Raw genomic sequence first — 18,384 nt, 5'->3', positions numbered from 1 at the left:
TTAATGCTGCCACCTCGCGGCTGTTTCCAGGTACTACATGAGTCAATCTGGTCTTCTACATCCGGGTAATCAGATAAAAGATGGCAGCCCACAGTGAGAAATCAGCCGGTATGAGTAACATGCTGCAATTTATGAAACTTATCGGACAGCTAAAAGTAAGACTTATGTGGTGATTTTATATTTTATCTGCTATTAACTAACTGACAGCGCGTATGAAACGCTGGTCTGCTGCTGAAGTCAGGCATCTAAACAATCCACATTAATGCTAAAGCTCAAGAGAGTAGACTAAATGTACAACACAGGGTTTCTGTTTTAGTCAAACTAAAGTGCTGTATTGATGTGCTGACTTAATACATTTCCAGTTTAGATCGGATCAGTTAACTTAAAGTGAATTATTGATGAATGTTGTTAAAGCTCGTGTTTGGTATATACGTGAATTCCACTTTTCAGATTTATATTGTAGAAACAAAAACATTTATTAATTTTCTTCCACTTCTCAATTCTGTTCTGCATCGTGTTGATCCATCACATACTTATTTGAATTCTTAAATACTAATGTGTGTGTGTGTGTGTTTTTTTTTTTTTTGCAATGCTGTGTGTATTTGAGTCTAAATTTTTAAAGTTTCGATGAATCTGAATGTTGCTTACAGAGGGTCCCACGGACCGGCTGGGTGTACAACAATGTGAAGAATCCTGAGAGCGTGTCAGACCACATGTACAGGATGGCGATGATGTCTCTGACCATCACTGACCCCACAGTAGACAGAGACAGGTGAGTTGCGGACACAAACGATTTTTGTGGAATTTTTGATCACCTTTAGGGGAGAAATGATCGCATCACCAAATGGGACATTCACCTATACCCGTCTACTTATCTCATTTCCACACTCAGGTGCATAAAACTTGCACTTGCCCATGATATGGCAGAGTGCATTGTGGGAGATATTGCACCGTCAGACAACGTCAGTAAAGCAGAGAAACACAGGAGAGAGGAGGCAAGTGAAAAGTGTACTAATACGGCATATTTTAAAATACGTTTTAACAAACTTCATCTTCGTTCACTCAGGAAGCAATGAGGCGTCTGTCAAGTCTGCTGCCGGACGGTCTGAAACAGGAGATTTATGCTCTGTGGGAGGTATGTTGACTTTGGATGAAGCTTTGTAAGGTTTGCGCATCCTTGACCTTTCCTTTGTACTGTAACTACATTTAAGTGCTGTGAAAACACTGTTTGTTTGTTACAGATTTCTTCAGTTTTGCTATTTAATCACTTTTAGATATTTTACATGATCAAACAGATTTGAAAATCTGCCATAACTTGAGTACATTTAGAATACAGTTTTCCGAAGATGATTTCAAATTTTATAGGAAAAAAAAAAAAGATCCAAACCAATCTTGTTCAATTACTGTCTCACTCTCAATTTACTTCTTCGTCTGGTTCAATTTCAGTCACCAAATGTCTTTGAGTCCTGTAGACTCAAGAAATCAGTTCACACTTCTTAGTTTGGTCAGGATTTGAAAGTCATTTACAAGCCATTTATACCAAACACTTGCCTTTTAAAGAGATGCTGTCTTTAGGGAGTATTTACTTTTTCAAATACTTGAAGTTGGTATGAATATCCTCCCCCCTCCCCCTACATAAATAAAACTGTAATTTGAAAACCACATTCAGTATTTATGTTTTCGTCAAACCATATTTGAAACATTTAATTGGGCCTAAAAAGCAATAGTAAGAAATTTGTAATTACACATTTTTTTGTGTGTGTGTGGAACAGGAGTACGAATCCCAGAGCAGTCCAGAGGCCAGGCTGGTGAAACAGTTTGACCTCCTGGAGATGATCATGCAGGCTCACGAGTACGAAGAGCTGGAGGGAACGCCGGGAAGACTGCAGGAGTTCTTTGACTCCACCGCAGGTAGGAGTCCTGGCCCGGCGAAACGTTCTCCCTTTCCTTCTGGGTGTTGGACAGCGTTTACTTCGTACCAAGGAATTAGCGTGCAATACTTTTAAAGCAGTCTGATTTTAGACTTTTTTCCGTTTCTACCACTGAAGGTCGCTTCCACCACCCAGATGTCCTCCAGCTGGTCAGCTCCCTAAACGAACAAAGAGGAAGCAGCGCCAAGAAGCTGAAGGAATCGCAGACTGACTGTCCAGAACCTCAACACTAACAATGTCACAAATGTTCTGACTGCAAAAAAAGGGGGAGAAAAAAAAATTCTGCTGATGGATGAAGAAACCAGGAAGGAGAGAAGCCTGCATGTGCAAGAAGAGCCAATCCTACTTCATCTGTTCAGATCAGCAGATAGTGAAACTTTAGTTGTTTTGGTTTTTTTACAACAGATGTGGATTTACCACAAATCAAAATCAAGTTCATGATTTCTTTTTCTATAAATGAGTCACCTTCAAAATGGTGCCACCATAGAGACTGCTGCTGTTTAATATGGTCAAATATGTTCAGCAATTTACTGAACAGAAAGGATTTTGTTCAAGTTATTGTAGCTGGTAATAATAGTCGGCAAAATATAAAAGTGGAAGTTTTGCTGCATTATCTGAGATCTTTTTTCATATATATATAAAAAAAACAGGACTTTCCAACTGGAAGTTTCCTACATCAACCAGGTTTATTGATGAGTTTTAAACACTTTAACATTATACATATCAGGTAAATCCAACGTCACAAAAGTTATCTATAAAAAAAGTAGTAACTGTCATAACACCAACGGTTTCTTCCATAATATGGAGTTTTCATGCAGAATATGCCTGGGAGGAACAGAAACGCATACAAAATGAGTTTGTGAATTAGTTGGGGGGTTTTTTCACATGCTTCAGGATATTGCAGTAAATTTTGCATTAATTTCATATTTGCCAAGTTAAATCAGGCTTGTACATTCAGCGTCGCTCTCTTTACATTTTCTTTGGGTTGATAACTGTTAACTGTTTATATTTGACATGTGATTATGGAATCTTATATGGCTGTATTTATTGCATAAACGCAAATTGTATCCTTTGTATTTTCCATTAACACAAAACATTACCTCAGACTCGACAAATGACTCTTAGTACCTGAATCCGGATGTGAGTTTCATTAAAAAAAAAGAAAGAAAAAGTTGAACTCTGGCGCCCTCTAGAGCCATGGGAAAGAAATCCTTCATTATCTGAAATCTATAAAATAATAAAGTTATTTTCATGGCAAAGTTACAGAGCCCACACAGATTCAATCAAAAAAGGAAAAAAAACAAACGGTGTGCTTAACAGTCACTGTTTAGTAAGTCTTTTCGATGTTTTGAGAAATCGTAGTCGTATACTCTTAATGCACACGACACACATACACAGACGTTTTATCAGTGTTTAATTAACATGTAACAAAGTGAATGGGACACTGTAACATGCAAGACATTTTACTTCTTAACAACCTTCTGTAGGTTTGGTAGTGTAACATCATCTGTGACTGAAAGCTTCTCCCTGTTTTAGTGGATAAAACTGTTCAAGTAAAACGTGAAGAATTACTTATAGTGCAGCAGACTGAGGATGGATGGAGCTGTTTTACTAGTGTCAGATAGTGTCTGTTCAATTTTAGAACAATCTTTTCCACAGCAAGAGCTGAAAAGTGGACTATGATCAATGTTCAAAGTTCATCGTTTACCTCATGAGATTTCAAATGCTTTTAAAAATCAGCCACCTTGATTTTCCAAATTAAAAACAAAGGTGTTTTAGCCAAGCCTAAATAACGTAGCGTTGCCAGGAGTTTGGTCAAAGTCACAGGATTTACACGAGATTTGTCTGCAAATCAAAAACACCGCTTTCCGCTTTGGTCAGAAATTCTAATAGATCCACAACAATGTGCTGTGACACAGCAAGACGGCGGTCCGGAGCCCTAACAGGGTTTCTCGGAGATGTCCGTCAGGTTGTTGGTGGGCGTTTCCTGAGAGCTGGCGTTGGCTGCAGACGAGAGGACTTCCTCGAAGCTGCCTCCGGTCCCAGTGCCTCCAACTTTAGTCTGGTATCGAGGGGAGACGACAGAAAAGACAAAAACAGAAGCATGATGGAATTAGAAGCTGTCAAAAACACCACCATCAAGCTTTTACACTGTGGACTGGAGTGAACTCAACTTCTTTATCATCAGCATTACAACTAGAGCTTAAAACCTAAATTAGTAAATTAGCATCATTACTACATGCATCTAGCTCTTTTACCCTGCAGCTTACAGAAGAAGCAAGTCGTTTCCAAAACACAAGTTAGTCACAAAAGTTCAACCAGAGGACGCCACGGCGTGTATAAATAATCCGTGCTCTCACTGTCACAATGCATGATAGTAATTACACACAGATTACAGTGTTTAGCTTGCTTCATTCCACCGTTCCTCTGTAGCACGTGGGAGAGGAAGCTTTTCAGCCACACAGACTCACAGAGACTCGCATACTGTGTTAGAGCGACGTGGGGAATGACCTGTTCATGACCGCAGTCAGGAAGCGATCGCTTCGAAACAAGTGCAACGCCAGAAAGAGCTAAAAATGACTAAATATCAAGTGAGAGTAGGAACACAAAGAAGTGGTCCATCCTTTATCAGATGATGGATGACAGTGCTTGATTTTTTTTTTATAAATATGCAAGTCTTTAATTACAGAATGCTTTAATTATGCTTTCAAAGAAAAAAAACTGAATAAAAAAATATTCTTTATTCTACTACTTATTTAAATGCTATTATCCAACCTATGGCAGGTTTACTGTTCCCTCAAGTTGTATTCTAGTGGGACAACTATCTTAAATATGACAAAAAATACCACAGTTTTAATACTCTACCTTTAAAGAAAACACGCATATACAGCTTACCTTAATGGTGGAAACTGTATTTTCAACTTTCTCTTCAAAGGATCTGAAGCTGGGTGAGTTTCTGTTGGACAAAACACATTAGAATGGGTTCGTAATTTTAGAAAATTAAGGTTTTTTTTTATATTCTAAGAAATATACCTCTTTGAATTCACAGATTCAATTGGGACATTGTTACTTAGATAGAAGAGGGAGAGCTAAACAAATTTAAACAACTTTGTATAAACCTAAAGTAGGAGGAAGCAGGGATGGCAACTGATAAGAGAGGGTGGGAGCATGTGAAAACATTTCAGGTATTTCAAGCTGCTTTAAAGGGCCAAAATAAAAAAATAAAAAAAGCATTTCCCACACAGAAACACACACAGTTTTTTACCTCATGGTAGGCATGCTCACAGAATGCCTGACAGAGTATCTGTCCCCAGAGAGCGTGGCGAGAGAGGAGTCAATGATTAGCTCAGATCACACACAGAAGCAACATCAACAGTTTGCATGTGCAGCGTTCGTCCCACAGCTTCTCCTTAGCTTAGACGCTAAAAATCTTTGCCAACAGGAACGTTCTTATGTTGCTGCGAGAGTCTTTAAGAAAAAAAAAAAAATGAGGATTTCACTTCTCATCTTGACTGTGCAATATTGTTTAATTAAAGAAGTCCATCATAAGTCCAACCAGATTTATGTTTATTTAGTTTTTCTGAATCGTTGCTGAACACAACAGCTGATTGAGTTCAGCCGCTGGGCGCGATAGCAGCAATTTCTAAGCTGGCCAAGTGCTCACCGGTGCCATCCAGCTGGTGTTAACCGCTGATCTGACTGAGATATACCGAGTTAAGAAGTCTTAGTAAGAAGCAACTAACTAATGTGACATAACCGGCTGAGTGATTCTTACCCTATTGAGTTGGATCTTCGAAAGCATGAAGGGGAAACAGAGAACAATTTAGATGTTTTTACAACCTTCAGACTAGACGCTTCTTCCATCACAATCATGCGGTTTTAAATTCACCCATTTAAAATGGCGACGGTAGAAATGCAAAGCCATTTCAAAAAACAAGAGAAAGAGGAAATAAGCAGAACAATGCAATAATAAATGCAAAGGGAAGCAAGCGAGAGAAACATTTAGTCACATGCAAAGCGGACATTAAAACGATGAGGATGGTTTTTGAAGACAACGCCCACCGCACACCAAGAAAAAAAAGTTAGAAGTTATTTAAAAAGTAGAAATTAATCAAAACATTACTCCCTCCCCCCCACTATCATTCATCTAATCCTCATTTTCACTCTTTGTTTAATCAGTGTTTATCACAGCACCGCACACCGACTGGCACACTATTTCTTTTTCACTTTAAACCTGATCTAATGTCTTTGAACTTTTAATTAACACACCCTAACTTGACACACAGGCCCAAAGTTTATCTTGCCACCACTCAGAAGTTTAGTAAAGGAATCAAAAACAAAATCTCCACAGCCACAGTCAACAAAACTGTGGAGACCTGAAGAAAAGAGGAGAGAATTATTCATAGATGAATGAATAATATCTTGCACGATGCATTATTCGCCCTATGAGATATCATAGCAGAAGATCAAGGACTGCTCTGCTAGCTAAAAGGCTACACTAGCAACTGTAGCGCTTATTTTTCTGGCTAAGAAATTTGAGGGATTCTACATATTTAGGTAAAACCAGTCGAGGCAGCAGACAGCAGAAGAACTTTTCAGCTTTTTCTGACAAACATCTTTATGCTCAAAGAGGAAAAACAATCTGTGTGCAGAAACACATACAGATTGTTAAAGAGAGAGATGCATACAGTACAAGGGAGAACAAAAGTTCAGAGGTTCTGATACACTCCAGTACATGTGAAACACCCACAGCAAATAGACTTCATTCAATTCATTCAAATGGTGGAAATCTACCTGCGCGGAAATAGTAACTCTAAACCGGCCATGCTGCAATACAGGAAGAATTGACACAAGTAGTTGCCTTCAGAAAACCCATGTCCTAAAAATCATTTCCCTCTCTGTCAGGTAACAAGAACTACCAACAGAATATTGTTTTGTCATTTATCCAAATAGTTTAAACAAAGCGCCGAGTGTGTGATTATGCTTCTTTCCTGCTTTTGCTTCACTTGTTTCAGACAACTCTATGCAGACACGTATCGTGTCTAGTTTTTTACACCAAGAATTTGGAGCCAAACAACTCAGTCTGCTGGAAACAAGAGAAGACAAGAGTGTGACTGAAGGAGACAGGCTTTGCCATGAGCCTTTCAGCTCCCTCAGAAAGCAGCTTAATGTTGGCTTACATAATCACACGCTTCCCTGAATTGTTCAGAGCAAGAGTTACGACTCTGGTCTCTGGGATGCAGAGATGGGGACAGCAGATAAAGCACCATGCGTCAGATGGCGTTTGGGTAAAACAGGTCAAACTGGGTTAGTTATGCAGATTAGTGGATAAACTGATGGCGGCTGTATGTTTGCCTGACTGTTCCTCTGAGTGATTCTTGAATGTTGAGGATATGCTTTTAATTGAAACTACAGCTTGGGACATCTGGGAAGTACCTTATGGATGTAATAGACTGCATTGATGCAATCTAAAAGAATAACATTTTTTAGTAGGCCTACAGATGAATGTCTGCAGTCTTTAAAGGTTTTTGTCTCCTGTTGACAGTTATGAAGCAACAATCAACAGCTTTCAATACACAAGATGTTCTATATGTAGTGCCGGAGGAACAAATTCTGTGGTGCATTTTGTTCATGTAGTTTGCATATTTTACTATTTTTAATCCATAAAGGAAGGACTTCCTCCACTTGTAGCTAAGTCACAAAAGTATAAACTAACCTAACTTAAGCTTAACTAGGATAAAACAAAACTACACTAAGCCAAGAAAAACTGAACTTATCAAAAATAGTCTAAGATAAACAGAAAAAAAAATCCAAGGCTAAAAAAAGTTAATTTTAGCTAAAACTAATCTGGAATACACAAAGCTAATAACATAAACTAAACAAAACTTATCTGAGATAAACTAACCAATCCTGAATGAAACCAACATATACCAAGTTAAAATAAACTCAGCTAGGATAAACTAAGAACAAAATAAGCTAAGCTACACAACGCTAGCCCAACCTAAAACATCAAGGAGAGCTTCACTTTTTTTAAAATAGAAAAATAACACTGACAGAAACTACAATCTTATGCAAAGGTATTAAACCCCTATAACTGATATATATTTTACCTCCATTCAGCTAGATATTATTATAATCTTGCCCAATTTTTTTCTCCAGGCTTCTTGAGGATCTTTAAAGCTTTTACTTCAGATTTTGGCCAGTTTTTTCAAAAATGTGTGTTTGACATAAACAGGAAGTAGCCCAGCAACATCCCTGAGATCCAATTTACAGTAGATGTTTGCCAAGTTGTCTCTCATGCATAGAGACATGTTCATCCCACTGACTTAAAATGATAGCAAAAGCAGCCAAACTCTCATATTACATTTTATGAGAGACCTTCATACAATCTAATAATTACAAATTTACAAGGAATTAGTAACACTGGCAGTTAAATCAAGCATATTACAGCTGAGATGCCTGCAGTAAACAGAAAGCACATGAGCTTTGTTATGATGAGAAAATGTTGTCCAGTGTGCTCTGCAAGTTCTACCAAAAATCCAATTTAGCTGTCTGTGCAAGCAATAAGCCAAGGCATTTCCTCTTTTCCAGTTTGATTAATGTTAAACTAAGGTCATCACTGAAGTCAGCATCCTATTTACCTTGTTTTCTACTGACGGGGCTCAGTGCTCTGAAATATACTCTTTGGGATTGTTAAGGTAATATAGAAATCACTGGTTAGTATCAAGAAAACAGTGTTAAATGCGGCGACATATTTTGTTTACCTCATGTCTCCGAACTTCCTGGTGATGGCGCTCCCGAAGTTACTGAAGGCAGCTGAGGTTTTCTGTCCCGCGGTGGACAGCGTCTCTGATGTCTTCTTGTATCTGACAAACACACAATAACATGGACTGTATCTGACAATGAGGTCCTTTCTGTGTTTGTTCGAATCCCCCCCCCACACACACACCCATAGAAATATGTCACTGTCATACACACAAACACAACACAAGCCATATACGATGGAGAAAAGAAACTTGAATTTAGCAATCTCAAAGTAGGTCTAAGAATTAGGTCCGTGTTCATTTTTACTTGAATTGTAAATTATTTTATAAGAATTCCTGTTTTCATCTTAACACTACCTTGGTATTTGGATTTGCATTAACATCTGGATCAAATATGGCAAAATTAGGCATTCAAATGTCTGCGTTTTCCGATGTGGAGACCTCATCCTCCTGTGGCTACACCGATGCATTATAGATGAGGCAGAGGCTGTGTGTGTAAAGTGATCTTCAGAGTAAAGTGTAACTGGATAAGAGAAGCAGCCTCCAGAGACTGTAGTCTCTTGTTCTATACCGTCTCTTGGTGTTTGGATTGAAGCTCTGCTCTACCACCCAACTTGGGACGTTCAATTGTTTATCAGTACATAGAACGATTCAAATATGGCAAATTACTTGTTTTTCTTTCTGGGGCTTGATGTACAGTACCCACAGTTTTCTGTATCTTTGTAACTGGAATTCTTCACGAACTGGGAAAATTTACAACAAAAACACGTAAAAATAAACAAGAATTCAGTGTTTCGTTGTAGAAAACTGACACATTTCATGGATTAGTGTGCCTACTAAAAGAGCACATTGTATTCTGAGATCAACTGCAGCCTCCAGCAGAGTTTTTAAAATCAGTTTAATGATGTCTGTTTCAGACGGCGGAGATAACAACCAGCGCACGCACACGCTGTGCAGCGACCAGACGAGGATTGCGCTTTTAGCTCCCCGTTTTAAAATCAATGTTTTGCAAACAGACTCTGTGTGAACTGGGAGTCCCTGCAGGCAGTCAGGAAATAAACCACCCATTATTTCAGTCCGTTTTAACTTTGAGCGCTTACAGAGCACGTTCATGTTGTCAGCAAACAATCTGCCATGCGCTGGCCTGACACCAACGTCTCACACGGACTTGTTAACTTACGCCGTGGAGCTCTGCATGTCCTGCCAGCCTCTGCTGAAGTTGTTCCTGAACTCGCTGAGAGGAGTGATGCCCAGCTTCTGTTTGAGCTCCGCGTGCTGCTTCTCCTTGGACAACAGGACCTGCTTCAGTGTGCTGATCTCTTCTTCCAGCTGGCCACGCACAAAACAGATAGTTTTGTTGTTTATTTATTTTGTCAATTGGGTTTGATGATCTGCTTATGTGTCTGTGTGCGTACTTTAGTCAGCTCCTGCAGAATCTCTTCTCTCTCCTCCTCGGTCATGTTGGAGTTGTTCAGGCTGACTTCTGACGCCAAATCCTCATCAGCCTCCCTCAGAGGCTGAGAGTCTAGAAAACCTGTTTGAGAAGCAAGACATTCATGGGAGATCTTTGGGAACTTGACGCTTGGATGTAGTAAATCTTGAATAAATCTACTGCTTTGAGAACTGTGAATGCACTTAGATTTCTGGCTCTGGAGTCAGATAACGCCAAACAAGCTCACGAATCTGTTCCTTTTTGTTTCTAGAGGAACACGAGTTACTTCCAACTTTTATGACTTCCAGTTTTTACATTTTGCTGCATTTCAATTCAGTGTAAATAATACCAGAGCTGTGCTCAGTGTCATCATACAGCCAAAGCAGAAAGGAAGTCCCCGTGCTCTGCTTATTTTCCTACTTTGCATGCCTTCCTTTTCTTCTATGTGTAAATTATGTGCTGTCCTCTGCCTAACAGTGTCTGTCTCCAAATGTCTGACTGTCTTGTCTCCATGTCTGGCTGAATCTCTGACCGTTATGTAATCTGCGGCTGTAGCCTGCAGGGTTTTAATCTGCCTGGGCTAATGTGGATTATCTTGCCTTAACTCTCTGCTAGCCAACACTACAGTCTGACATCCCTCACAAAAACCTACACTGACCAGATGCTGTCAAATTACTCTGGAATGAATGGATTCCAAGCTCTCCTCAGATATTAAGTCCGGCCCGTTCCCGACCGTTGACAAAAGGCAGCAGCGGCTTATGAGTCTAAAAAGAGATTTAAAGAAGTCTCAAAAGACTTTTTTTTTCTTCCCAGATAATTCTAATAATAAAAGGAGAACAAATCTCTAATTAGAGAATGGTAAAAACTAATTGTCATCACTCCCAAGTTTGGCCGTTCAGGCAAGAGATATGAGAAAGAACCTGCACCGGTTTAATTTCATGCAACGCTTACAAGGAAAAACATTCACTCCCTACGAAAAGCAAAAAGGAATCAAGACTAAAGATTGCCAGAGAAACTAGACAAGGACCGAGGCAATCAGAATAATGTCATCTAGATACAAGGGTCCAAAACTGACTTATTCGGACACTACAACAAGGAATATTCTATTGATATCTTATGTATTAACAAAAAATGAGGTTAGACATTAATATGTTATAACTTCTTAAAACACTGAATATTTAATGAAACACTGTATTTGTGGTAATCATGCAAAATGGAGATGAGAGAGTTGGTACATTATTTAGTTTATGGCTATGTTTTTTTGTTTTTTGTTTTTTTTTTATCTGTGTAATCAATAGCACTAAAATCCACCTCGTCAGTAAACCTTTCCACATGATCTGAGTCAGTTTGTTTTAGCCCTGTTCTGCTAATAATCCTGGTATCTAGTCAACATTAAAACATCTATTTTGCTGGAATAAAAACTGGGCAGTTCTCCAAGTTAACTGCCCAGGTTTGTTTTAGGCCAAAGAGTGATGAGTGTCACTTGTTAACATGAGATATTTCTTGCCATTTTTACTTCCATTAGCTCATACACAGCGTACAGAAGCAAAAGGAGTAATCTACTTTACACAGAGGAGAAAACTATCTGTTAGATCTTGTATCTCATTTCAAATAGGGCAATTTAAAACGTTAAAGGACAGTACGCTTTTTTTTAAAACTAACTCATGCACTGAAACCAGAGATCAACTCATGCCCAACATCAACAGATAATAAAACGTATTAAGGAACACCAGCCTGGCTGTGTAAACACAAAACAAGGAAGACAGATACATGCAGACCGTAGCCTCAAGGTGTGTGTTGTGGCCCTAAAGCAGTTTTGGACCATTTTAACAAGATGAAAGGGATTTACTGTACCTGCAGTGAGGTGTCCTCTCTCTTCACAAGGGTGCATTATAAAACATGTGAGTAGACATGGGGTCAGTAGAGGCTGTTATACATTTATTTATCCCTTAAAAGGGGCACAGCAGCACTTCAGGTAGGTAACACACAAACACAGGCAACTGAAACCAGTTAACTCAAGCGCAGCATGCAGCGGCTCACTTCAACAAAAGCAGCATTTCTATAACACGGCGCTACTGCAGCCAACACTACACAGCAGGAGGACAATGACACTTTTAAACCCCTGCAGCTCCAAGGCTTTTTATGTCCGAGTGCATTTAGGATTTGTTCCAGTTTAGATCGGCATAAAAAGATGTTTTAAAAGCAAAATCCGGGGCAAGGAGAGGAAGTACCAGTTTAACCTTTTGCTTGCTACGGAGCTCCAAAAATGTATAAGATGTATTCGCGATGAGGCCAACAGCCAATAACTCTGACACTAACAGCAAATACTACCCAAAAATGAAATTATATTGTTTACGTCTTGCATCTGCCAGCAGGTGTCGGACATTTCATGATTTGTCATTTCATCAGTTTACAATTTTGGTTGTTTTGTGCCAAACGTGTAGAATTGTGTTCCTCATCTGAGGCCGACAAATGATTGTAATTCTTGTTCTATCGTCCAACTATTATCTCACTGCAAGGAAAAATGGTAATGTCTGTCTAGTAAATAATATTATAGGTTGCCCAGAGTTACCTTTTAATTTCCTAAATTCCTCCAATGTGGAAGAATGAAGGTTTTCTATTCCATTTATCCTAAGAATCAACTCACCCAGACACAGACAAGAAAAGCAATAAGTGGAACTCATGCATAATGTAAAATTATCTTGAAATACAATCAATGCCTACTTATAGGTGAAATTGTAATATTTGCTTAACTCGCTTACAAGAAACTTCACCACCACAAGAAATAAACCGATGCGTAGTGGATACATATATATGGGCTTGAAATGGTTTGCTTTTGGGTGTGAAACAGAAGGCGGCCGGGACAAAATGGTAGCGGTGAACGCTGGTGATGCAACATTTCTTTGAGTGGTTGAAGTTCAGAGATGAAGTTCAACCATCTCCGTTTTGTTGGTAGGATGATTTCTGCCAACAAAACAAACTTTTCTTACTGCTGAGCCACATCATCATGCAAAGGTATGGTATGGTAGTAGGCATATTTTAGAAGACATTTTTAAATGTAGGTATAAAAGGACAAGCATGTTAGATAAAAAAAGTGCCTCCTGGCCCATTGGATTGTCTTTTAAAAGTGGAACAACCTTCATTTTGTTTTTAACATTTGAATTTGATCATACTTATTTTTTCAAGCTTAATATTTGTTTTGATAGGCATAACAGGTTAATTTTTACGAAGTCTTTTTGTCTATTACTTTAAGCTAAAACACATTTCTTCAAGTAGAAATACCCAGCAAAAGTTACTGGTCAGTGTGAGTCATGGAAGCTAAAAAAAAAAAAAAATGCACATGCATACACAAATTGTCAGAAAAAAAGCTCATTAGAAAAAGCTTGGTTAGCATTTAGCTTGCATGGCCAGCATAAAACTGTGGCTTTCAGTTGCAGTATGATGAGTCAGGTTTTTGGAGAAATCTATCATCTCTAAACCAGTTTATAACCAAGCTAAACTAAATGTTGATGCAACATTTGAATTAAATATCTTGTATGCCAATTCATGCAATATAACAAATGAGCCATGAAAGCAGCACATTTCACATTTGTTGAGATGGTAAACGATGCTTTTAACTGGATCCTTGATATTATAAGTTTCAAAGATTTGCATTTGGGAAGCTCATTTCTTAAAAACACATCTTACTTATGGTGGTGGATATGAACAGAAAGCCCATCGACTTAAATATCTTCTGGTAATAATACGCCATCATAATTCAGATTAAAATAAAAAGTCTTGAAATAATAGCCTTCCTTCTCTCCCATAACCCCAACTAAAATAAAAACATGGGTTTCAATATTCAACCGAAGTGAAGGGTCGTCTACTCTCTACGTTCTAGTCTATGTCCCTTTTCACCTGTGCTGTCTAGCTGCATGTCCCAAGTGGTGGACATGGCCCAGCTGTCAGACTGACACCCTGATGTGCGTGACCACTGATCCTCCAAATGGGATGTGGTGTGACCCCAGTCTGTCAGGTTTTCCCCGTTTTGGACCAACGGGACCAAGTCCTCCCCGTGTGAGCTCTTCCGACTGGATTCCTCACCACCAGAGTGGTAAAATTTATCCAAACCTGAGCAGAGTGACAGGTGAGCGCATTTGGAGTCTGTTACATCAAGGCCAAGACGGATTCTTTGTAACTTAACCAACAAAAAAAAAAAATGAAGGAATCAACTGAGTTGTGAAGACACGTTTGTAGGAGAGACTAAAAATATGACTCATTAGGTCTCTCTGGAGTAGAAAGAAAATCTCACAATCTCATTTTATTCAACTTAGGGATGTGTGTCAGATGCACAAATTGCAAACTGTAAGCTGCAAGTTCCATTTTTTTCACGGTAATAAAAGAAACAGAACTAAGATACAAGATATTCTCTTATGCTCACATTCATTTCATTAAATTGTTTTATTTTCTTCACTGCAGACAGTCTGACGCTGTCATAACACACCTTTAAAGATCCTGGTCCACCACATAAGGTAGCAGCTTGTTGAGTAAATTTCACTAGTTTCACCTGGTGCACTTCTTTCCCCCCAGGAGAAACGTGGCACTCTGCGCACACTGCTACCTCTTGTGTTCAGACGGACCGAGACTTCAGAGGTTGTTAGAAACACATAATGAAGCGCAGTGTACGGCGGCGGCGTCAGTGTGTGTGTGTTTAGAGCCTCGATTCTTAATCTGGGCTACTTAAGCTTTCCTATAAAATATCAATTTGGTGTCATTGCTATATTCTTGTTATCCATAGATCCCACGAACACAACATAATTATTTTTATTTTTTTATTATTATTATGGGTTAAGGACATAACTTTTGCTGCTTGTGCACAATTATCATCTCCATTTTAAACTGTAAAACTCTTGGTCTTGCCAAACAAGGAATGGATTATTCCAATCTAAATGCTGAGACAGTTTTGACCTTTGGCATCTGTATTGGTTTTTTTGTCAATATTGCAAAAAAAAAAAAAAAGCTGTTTTAGAGGTTCAGCATTTTAACTAGGGATGTACCGATATGAACTTTTTGCTTACCCTTTCAACAATATCAAAAAATGTCCACATTGCTGACTTTTCAATTCAAACTCTTCACAATCCTGCGCTTCATCACAAATGACCATCCCCCTCCCGGAACACAAAGCAACAATATGGAAATAAACACTGGTTAATATGAAGTTTTACTTATCAGATATCGATACGCAAAAAAAAAAAAAAAGACTAACATCAGCTGACACCAATGTTTATGCCGATAAGCACGGTTGTGATATTTTAAAGAGCAAAGTCGAAAAGCACTGATTAAGATTTACCCGGCCGTTTGGTTCAGACTTTCACAGATTCAAGTAAAAGTTTCAAAATATTGCAATGCAAAAAAGAATTAAAAAACTATGCTCATTCAGAAACGTACATTATGTTGGTCAATTGGTTTACAGAGCAAAAAGGTGGGGGATTAACAATAATAATAATAATAATAATAATAAACCTTTTAGAATTGGACCTGCTGATCACTGGTCAGAAATGATCAAGAGAAAACTGATGGCTCACTGGTGCATCTTGACTTTTAACTCAGTTTGACATAGATTTGCGGTAATTAATTACGAAACATTTGTTTCTCAGATTAGACAAATTTATGGACAACTTACTGTTTTAGCAAACTGAAGAAAAATGGAAGCATTATGATTAATAACTCGTTTTTTACATCCATCATTGTCTCCTGTTGTGTTGATTGTTTTCCACTCGGTTCACACTCCATTATTCTCTCGAGTTTTAGTTAAATCAACACTGCATCACACAGGAGCAGAAAGTGCTGCTTCACTGATCCCAGTGCATGGATTGGGTGGACTTTGGGACGTTTTTATTTTACAGTGATTCAGTGTGGATTTTCTTTTGATCACTCAGAGAGTTGAGTCTTACCCAGCTCTCCTTCATGTGTGGCTGAATTAACCCATTCCTCTCCAGGGCCCATGCTGGCCCAGTCCACCACTGCTTCACTCAGAACACTAGAGTACAACTCTGCTGCAGAGCAAGGCAGCAGATTGGATTAAAACAAGTTATTTATTCACACACAAACACGTAGTTATGGCGTTTCCTTCTTGCATCCATTCTTCACTCCAGGATATCTGCATCTTGCGAGACGTTTCACTCTAAGTGACACAGATTGTCACTTCCTGAACATTTTTCAAACATTTTCAAATATGCCTGATTTCTAAAATTTGAACTTCCTGAACTCAGGAAACAATGGTGGGCTATTGAATGGATGACCTCTAGTTATAGATAAAACCTCATTACAACACACTACAGGAGGAAATACGCCAGCAAAACGCCAGTTTCACTCACAATCAGCTCCTTCTACTTCCACATTTGAGCAGCAGATGTGTAAAGTGATTTTTAGGGAAGTGGAGTCTGCAAATTGCACTAAAACCAAGGAAAAGGGCTGCCATTTAATTTTATATGCATTTTTGTAAACCAAAATGATAATTAATAAAATTTAAAATGGGAACATCAACTCAAAAGACTGATTGTTTCACCCTCAAAATCCAATCATTAATCGTGGAAGGATATTTACCTCCTTCTTGACTCTTCCTATTTCAAGTGTCTCTCCCTTTGCTTCGTGTTGGAATGAAATATCTTTGGTCACAAGACTCCCATTTGGCTCGATGGTCATGGGGCAACACTAAATCAGAGGCCGGGGGATGGTCATAAGGCCGAAGGAAAATCAATTAAAGCTAAACGGAGGTCAGGTAACACTGGAAGAGCTGTACACAGCATCTCAGGCTCCTAAAACTAACAAGGGCTCAATCCCCAACTTTAATCAACAGCAGATGATTAGACAACTTTTGAAGAAAGTTGGGAAATTTTCATATTTCAACTATACAACACAACTCATCCTTAACAAATTAAAGTCTTTTTTTTCCATCAGGCTCAAACTTTAGTGCCTTCTTTGGTTTTTTGCTAGCAGAAACAGCCACTCATTTAGTCTTGGAATCCAAAGGAATGCAATTACCTACCCGAATAAAAGCACCTTTATCCTGATTTATCAGTTAAGACGACTTCTGTCCACTGCAGCCATTTTTACACAATTCACAAAACAATAATACAGAATCTTTTTTTCTTTCTTTTTTTTTTTTTGCAGTGGAAGTTCAGAGGAAGTGGACTTCCAGGAAAGCAAATAGTGATTAAAAAAAAAAAATGCAAGAACAGATGGAAACACAGAAACACCAGAGATCTCCCTCAGCCAGGAAATAAAATCCACTATAAGCCTGGCGGAGCTCACACAAAGTCCAACTTTGTTCTTGTGGACCTCTAAAGCTGTCCACGCTTCTTAATCCAGTCAAACACCAACAGAAATAACACACCCACAACATATTAAATTAGCACTTAAAGAGCTGTAAGGTAAGAAAGAAATTTTCCTTATTTCATTTGCATTTAACCACGTGTGGCATTAATGCCTTGCTCTTTTTCAAAGCATTTTGTTTACTGTATTCTTTCAGGTTTCTTCCCTTTTCTAGGGAAGAAAACCTTCTACTTGGTGAGTTGATTACTAGGTGCAGAGTTAACAACAGTAAGGCTTTAAATACAGCAATGGCTGCCAAAAACATGAGAAAAGTGCCGTGACCTGCGGTGGGTGACCCCGACTCACCTTGCTGTCTGGTTTCCATCAGCGACGCTCAGGTGAACTTTCCACGTAACCTTCAGAGACAAACAGCACGCGCAGCACCGCTTCTAAGATCACTACAGTACCGCCGAAGTGTCACGCGCCGAGCAAGCTCGCAGGCGGAGCTTTGATCATCGGCCAATAGGCTCCAAGTATGGCAAGGCAGCTTATCATTCAATGCATACAGAAGCTCTTCAAGGCAGATGTCGAAGGCTGAAAACTATTCCAACACTTGCTGCTCACTCTTAAACCTTAATTTATGTAACGGAGATTGGAGGCTAACGAGAATGGTCTTTTCATTGGCACATGTAGAAACAAAGGGGAGGATGACGCACCAAACCCTCTAATAAAAATATAATATTAAAATAAAAATATATAAATATTTTCTCAGGTTGCAGACTGTGATGTCTAATTTGGAGTTTTCCACTGTGCCATGTTTGATATCACACTTCTCATAAAATACAGGAAAAATCAGATATTTCTTTATTGAAAAATGTAACCATCCGAAAAGAATATAGTTTACTTGTTGTTCTTAGAAATAAATCACTGTAGCAAAAATAGAGAATATTTGAAGGTTCGGAAA

The 18,384-nt window shown here is 38.7% G+C and overlaps 2 protein-coding genes across 2 annotated transcripts; one reads left to right on the top strand and one right to left on the bottom strand.

Annotated features, from left to right (window-relative positions):
* The first annotated feature begins 63 nt into the window (after positions 1 to 63).
* On the top strand, positions 64 to 3,103 carry hddc2 (HD domain containing 2). Its single transcript, XM_014985766.2, has 6 exons — positions 64 to 155; positions 651 to 772; positions 893 to 995; positions 1,067 to 1,135; positions 1,773 to 1,911; positions 2,049 to 3,103. The coding sequence occupies exons 1-6, from the start codon at positions 81 to 83 to the stop codon at positions 2,162 to 2,164; spliced, it is 624 nt and encodes a 207-aa protein (XP_014841252.1). The 5' UTR covers positions 64 to 80; the 3' UTR covers positions 2,165 to 3,103.
* tpd52l1 (tpd52 like 1) lies at positions 2,593 to 17,926 on the bottom strand. The gene is made up of 6 exons (XM_014985765.2): positions 17,787 to 17,926; positions 10,111 to 10,229; positions 9,876 to 10,024; positions 8,696 to 8,797; positions 4,827 to 4,887; positions 2,593 to 3,993 (listed from the first exon to the last, which is right to left on the bottom strand). Exons 1-6 carry the CDS (start codon positions 17,803 to 17,805, stop codon positions 3,871 to 3,873), a joined length of 573 nt encoding a protein of 190 aa, XP_014841251.2. The 5' UTR covers positions 17,806 to 17,926; the 3' UTR covers positions 2,593 to 3,870.
* Between the last annotated feature and the right edge of the window lie 458 nt (positions 17,927 to 18,384).

Source organism: Poecilia mexicana, unplaced genomic scaffold, assembly GCF_051168715.1.
Source record: "Poecilia mexicana isolate PSO_F unplaced genomic scaffold, ASM5116871v1 scaffold_21, whole genome shotgun sequence".
Classification (NCBI taxonomy): domain Eukaryota; kingdom Metazoa; phylum Chordata; class Actinopteri; order Cyprinodontiformes; family Poeciliidae; genus Poecilia; species Poecilia mexicana.
This window is presented reverse-complemented; position numbering and strand designations above follow the sequence as displayed.

What these genes read in the sequence shown, in the direction of transcription:
- tpd52l1 (XM_014985765.2), bottom strand. An exon ending in TTCTGCAGGAGCTGACTAAA is followed by an intron (nt 10,025 to 10,110) that starts GTACGCACACAG and finishes GTGCGTGGCCAG; the next exon opens with CTGGAAGAAGAGATCAGCAC. An exon ending in GACATGCAGAGCTCCACGGC is followed by an intron (nt 8,798 to 9,875) that starts GTAAGTTAACAA and finishes TGTGTTTGTCAG; the next exon opens with ATACAAGAAGACATCAGAGA.
- hddc2 (XM_014985766.2), top strand. Translation starts at nt 81, where the DNA reads ATGGCAGCCCACAGTGAGAAATCAGCCGGTATGAGTAACATGCTGCAA. An exon ending in AGAAACACAGGAGAGAGGAG is followed by an intron (nt 996 to 1,066) that starts GCAAGTGAAAAG and finishes TCGTTCACTCAG; the next exon opens with GAAGCAATGAGGCGTCTGTC. An exon ending in GTTCTTTGACTCCACCGCAG is followed by an intron (nt 1,912 to 2,048) that starts GTAGGAGTCCTG and finishes CTACCACTGAAG; the next exon opens with GTCGCTTCCACCACCCAGAT.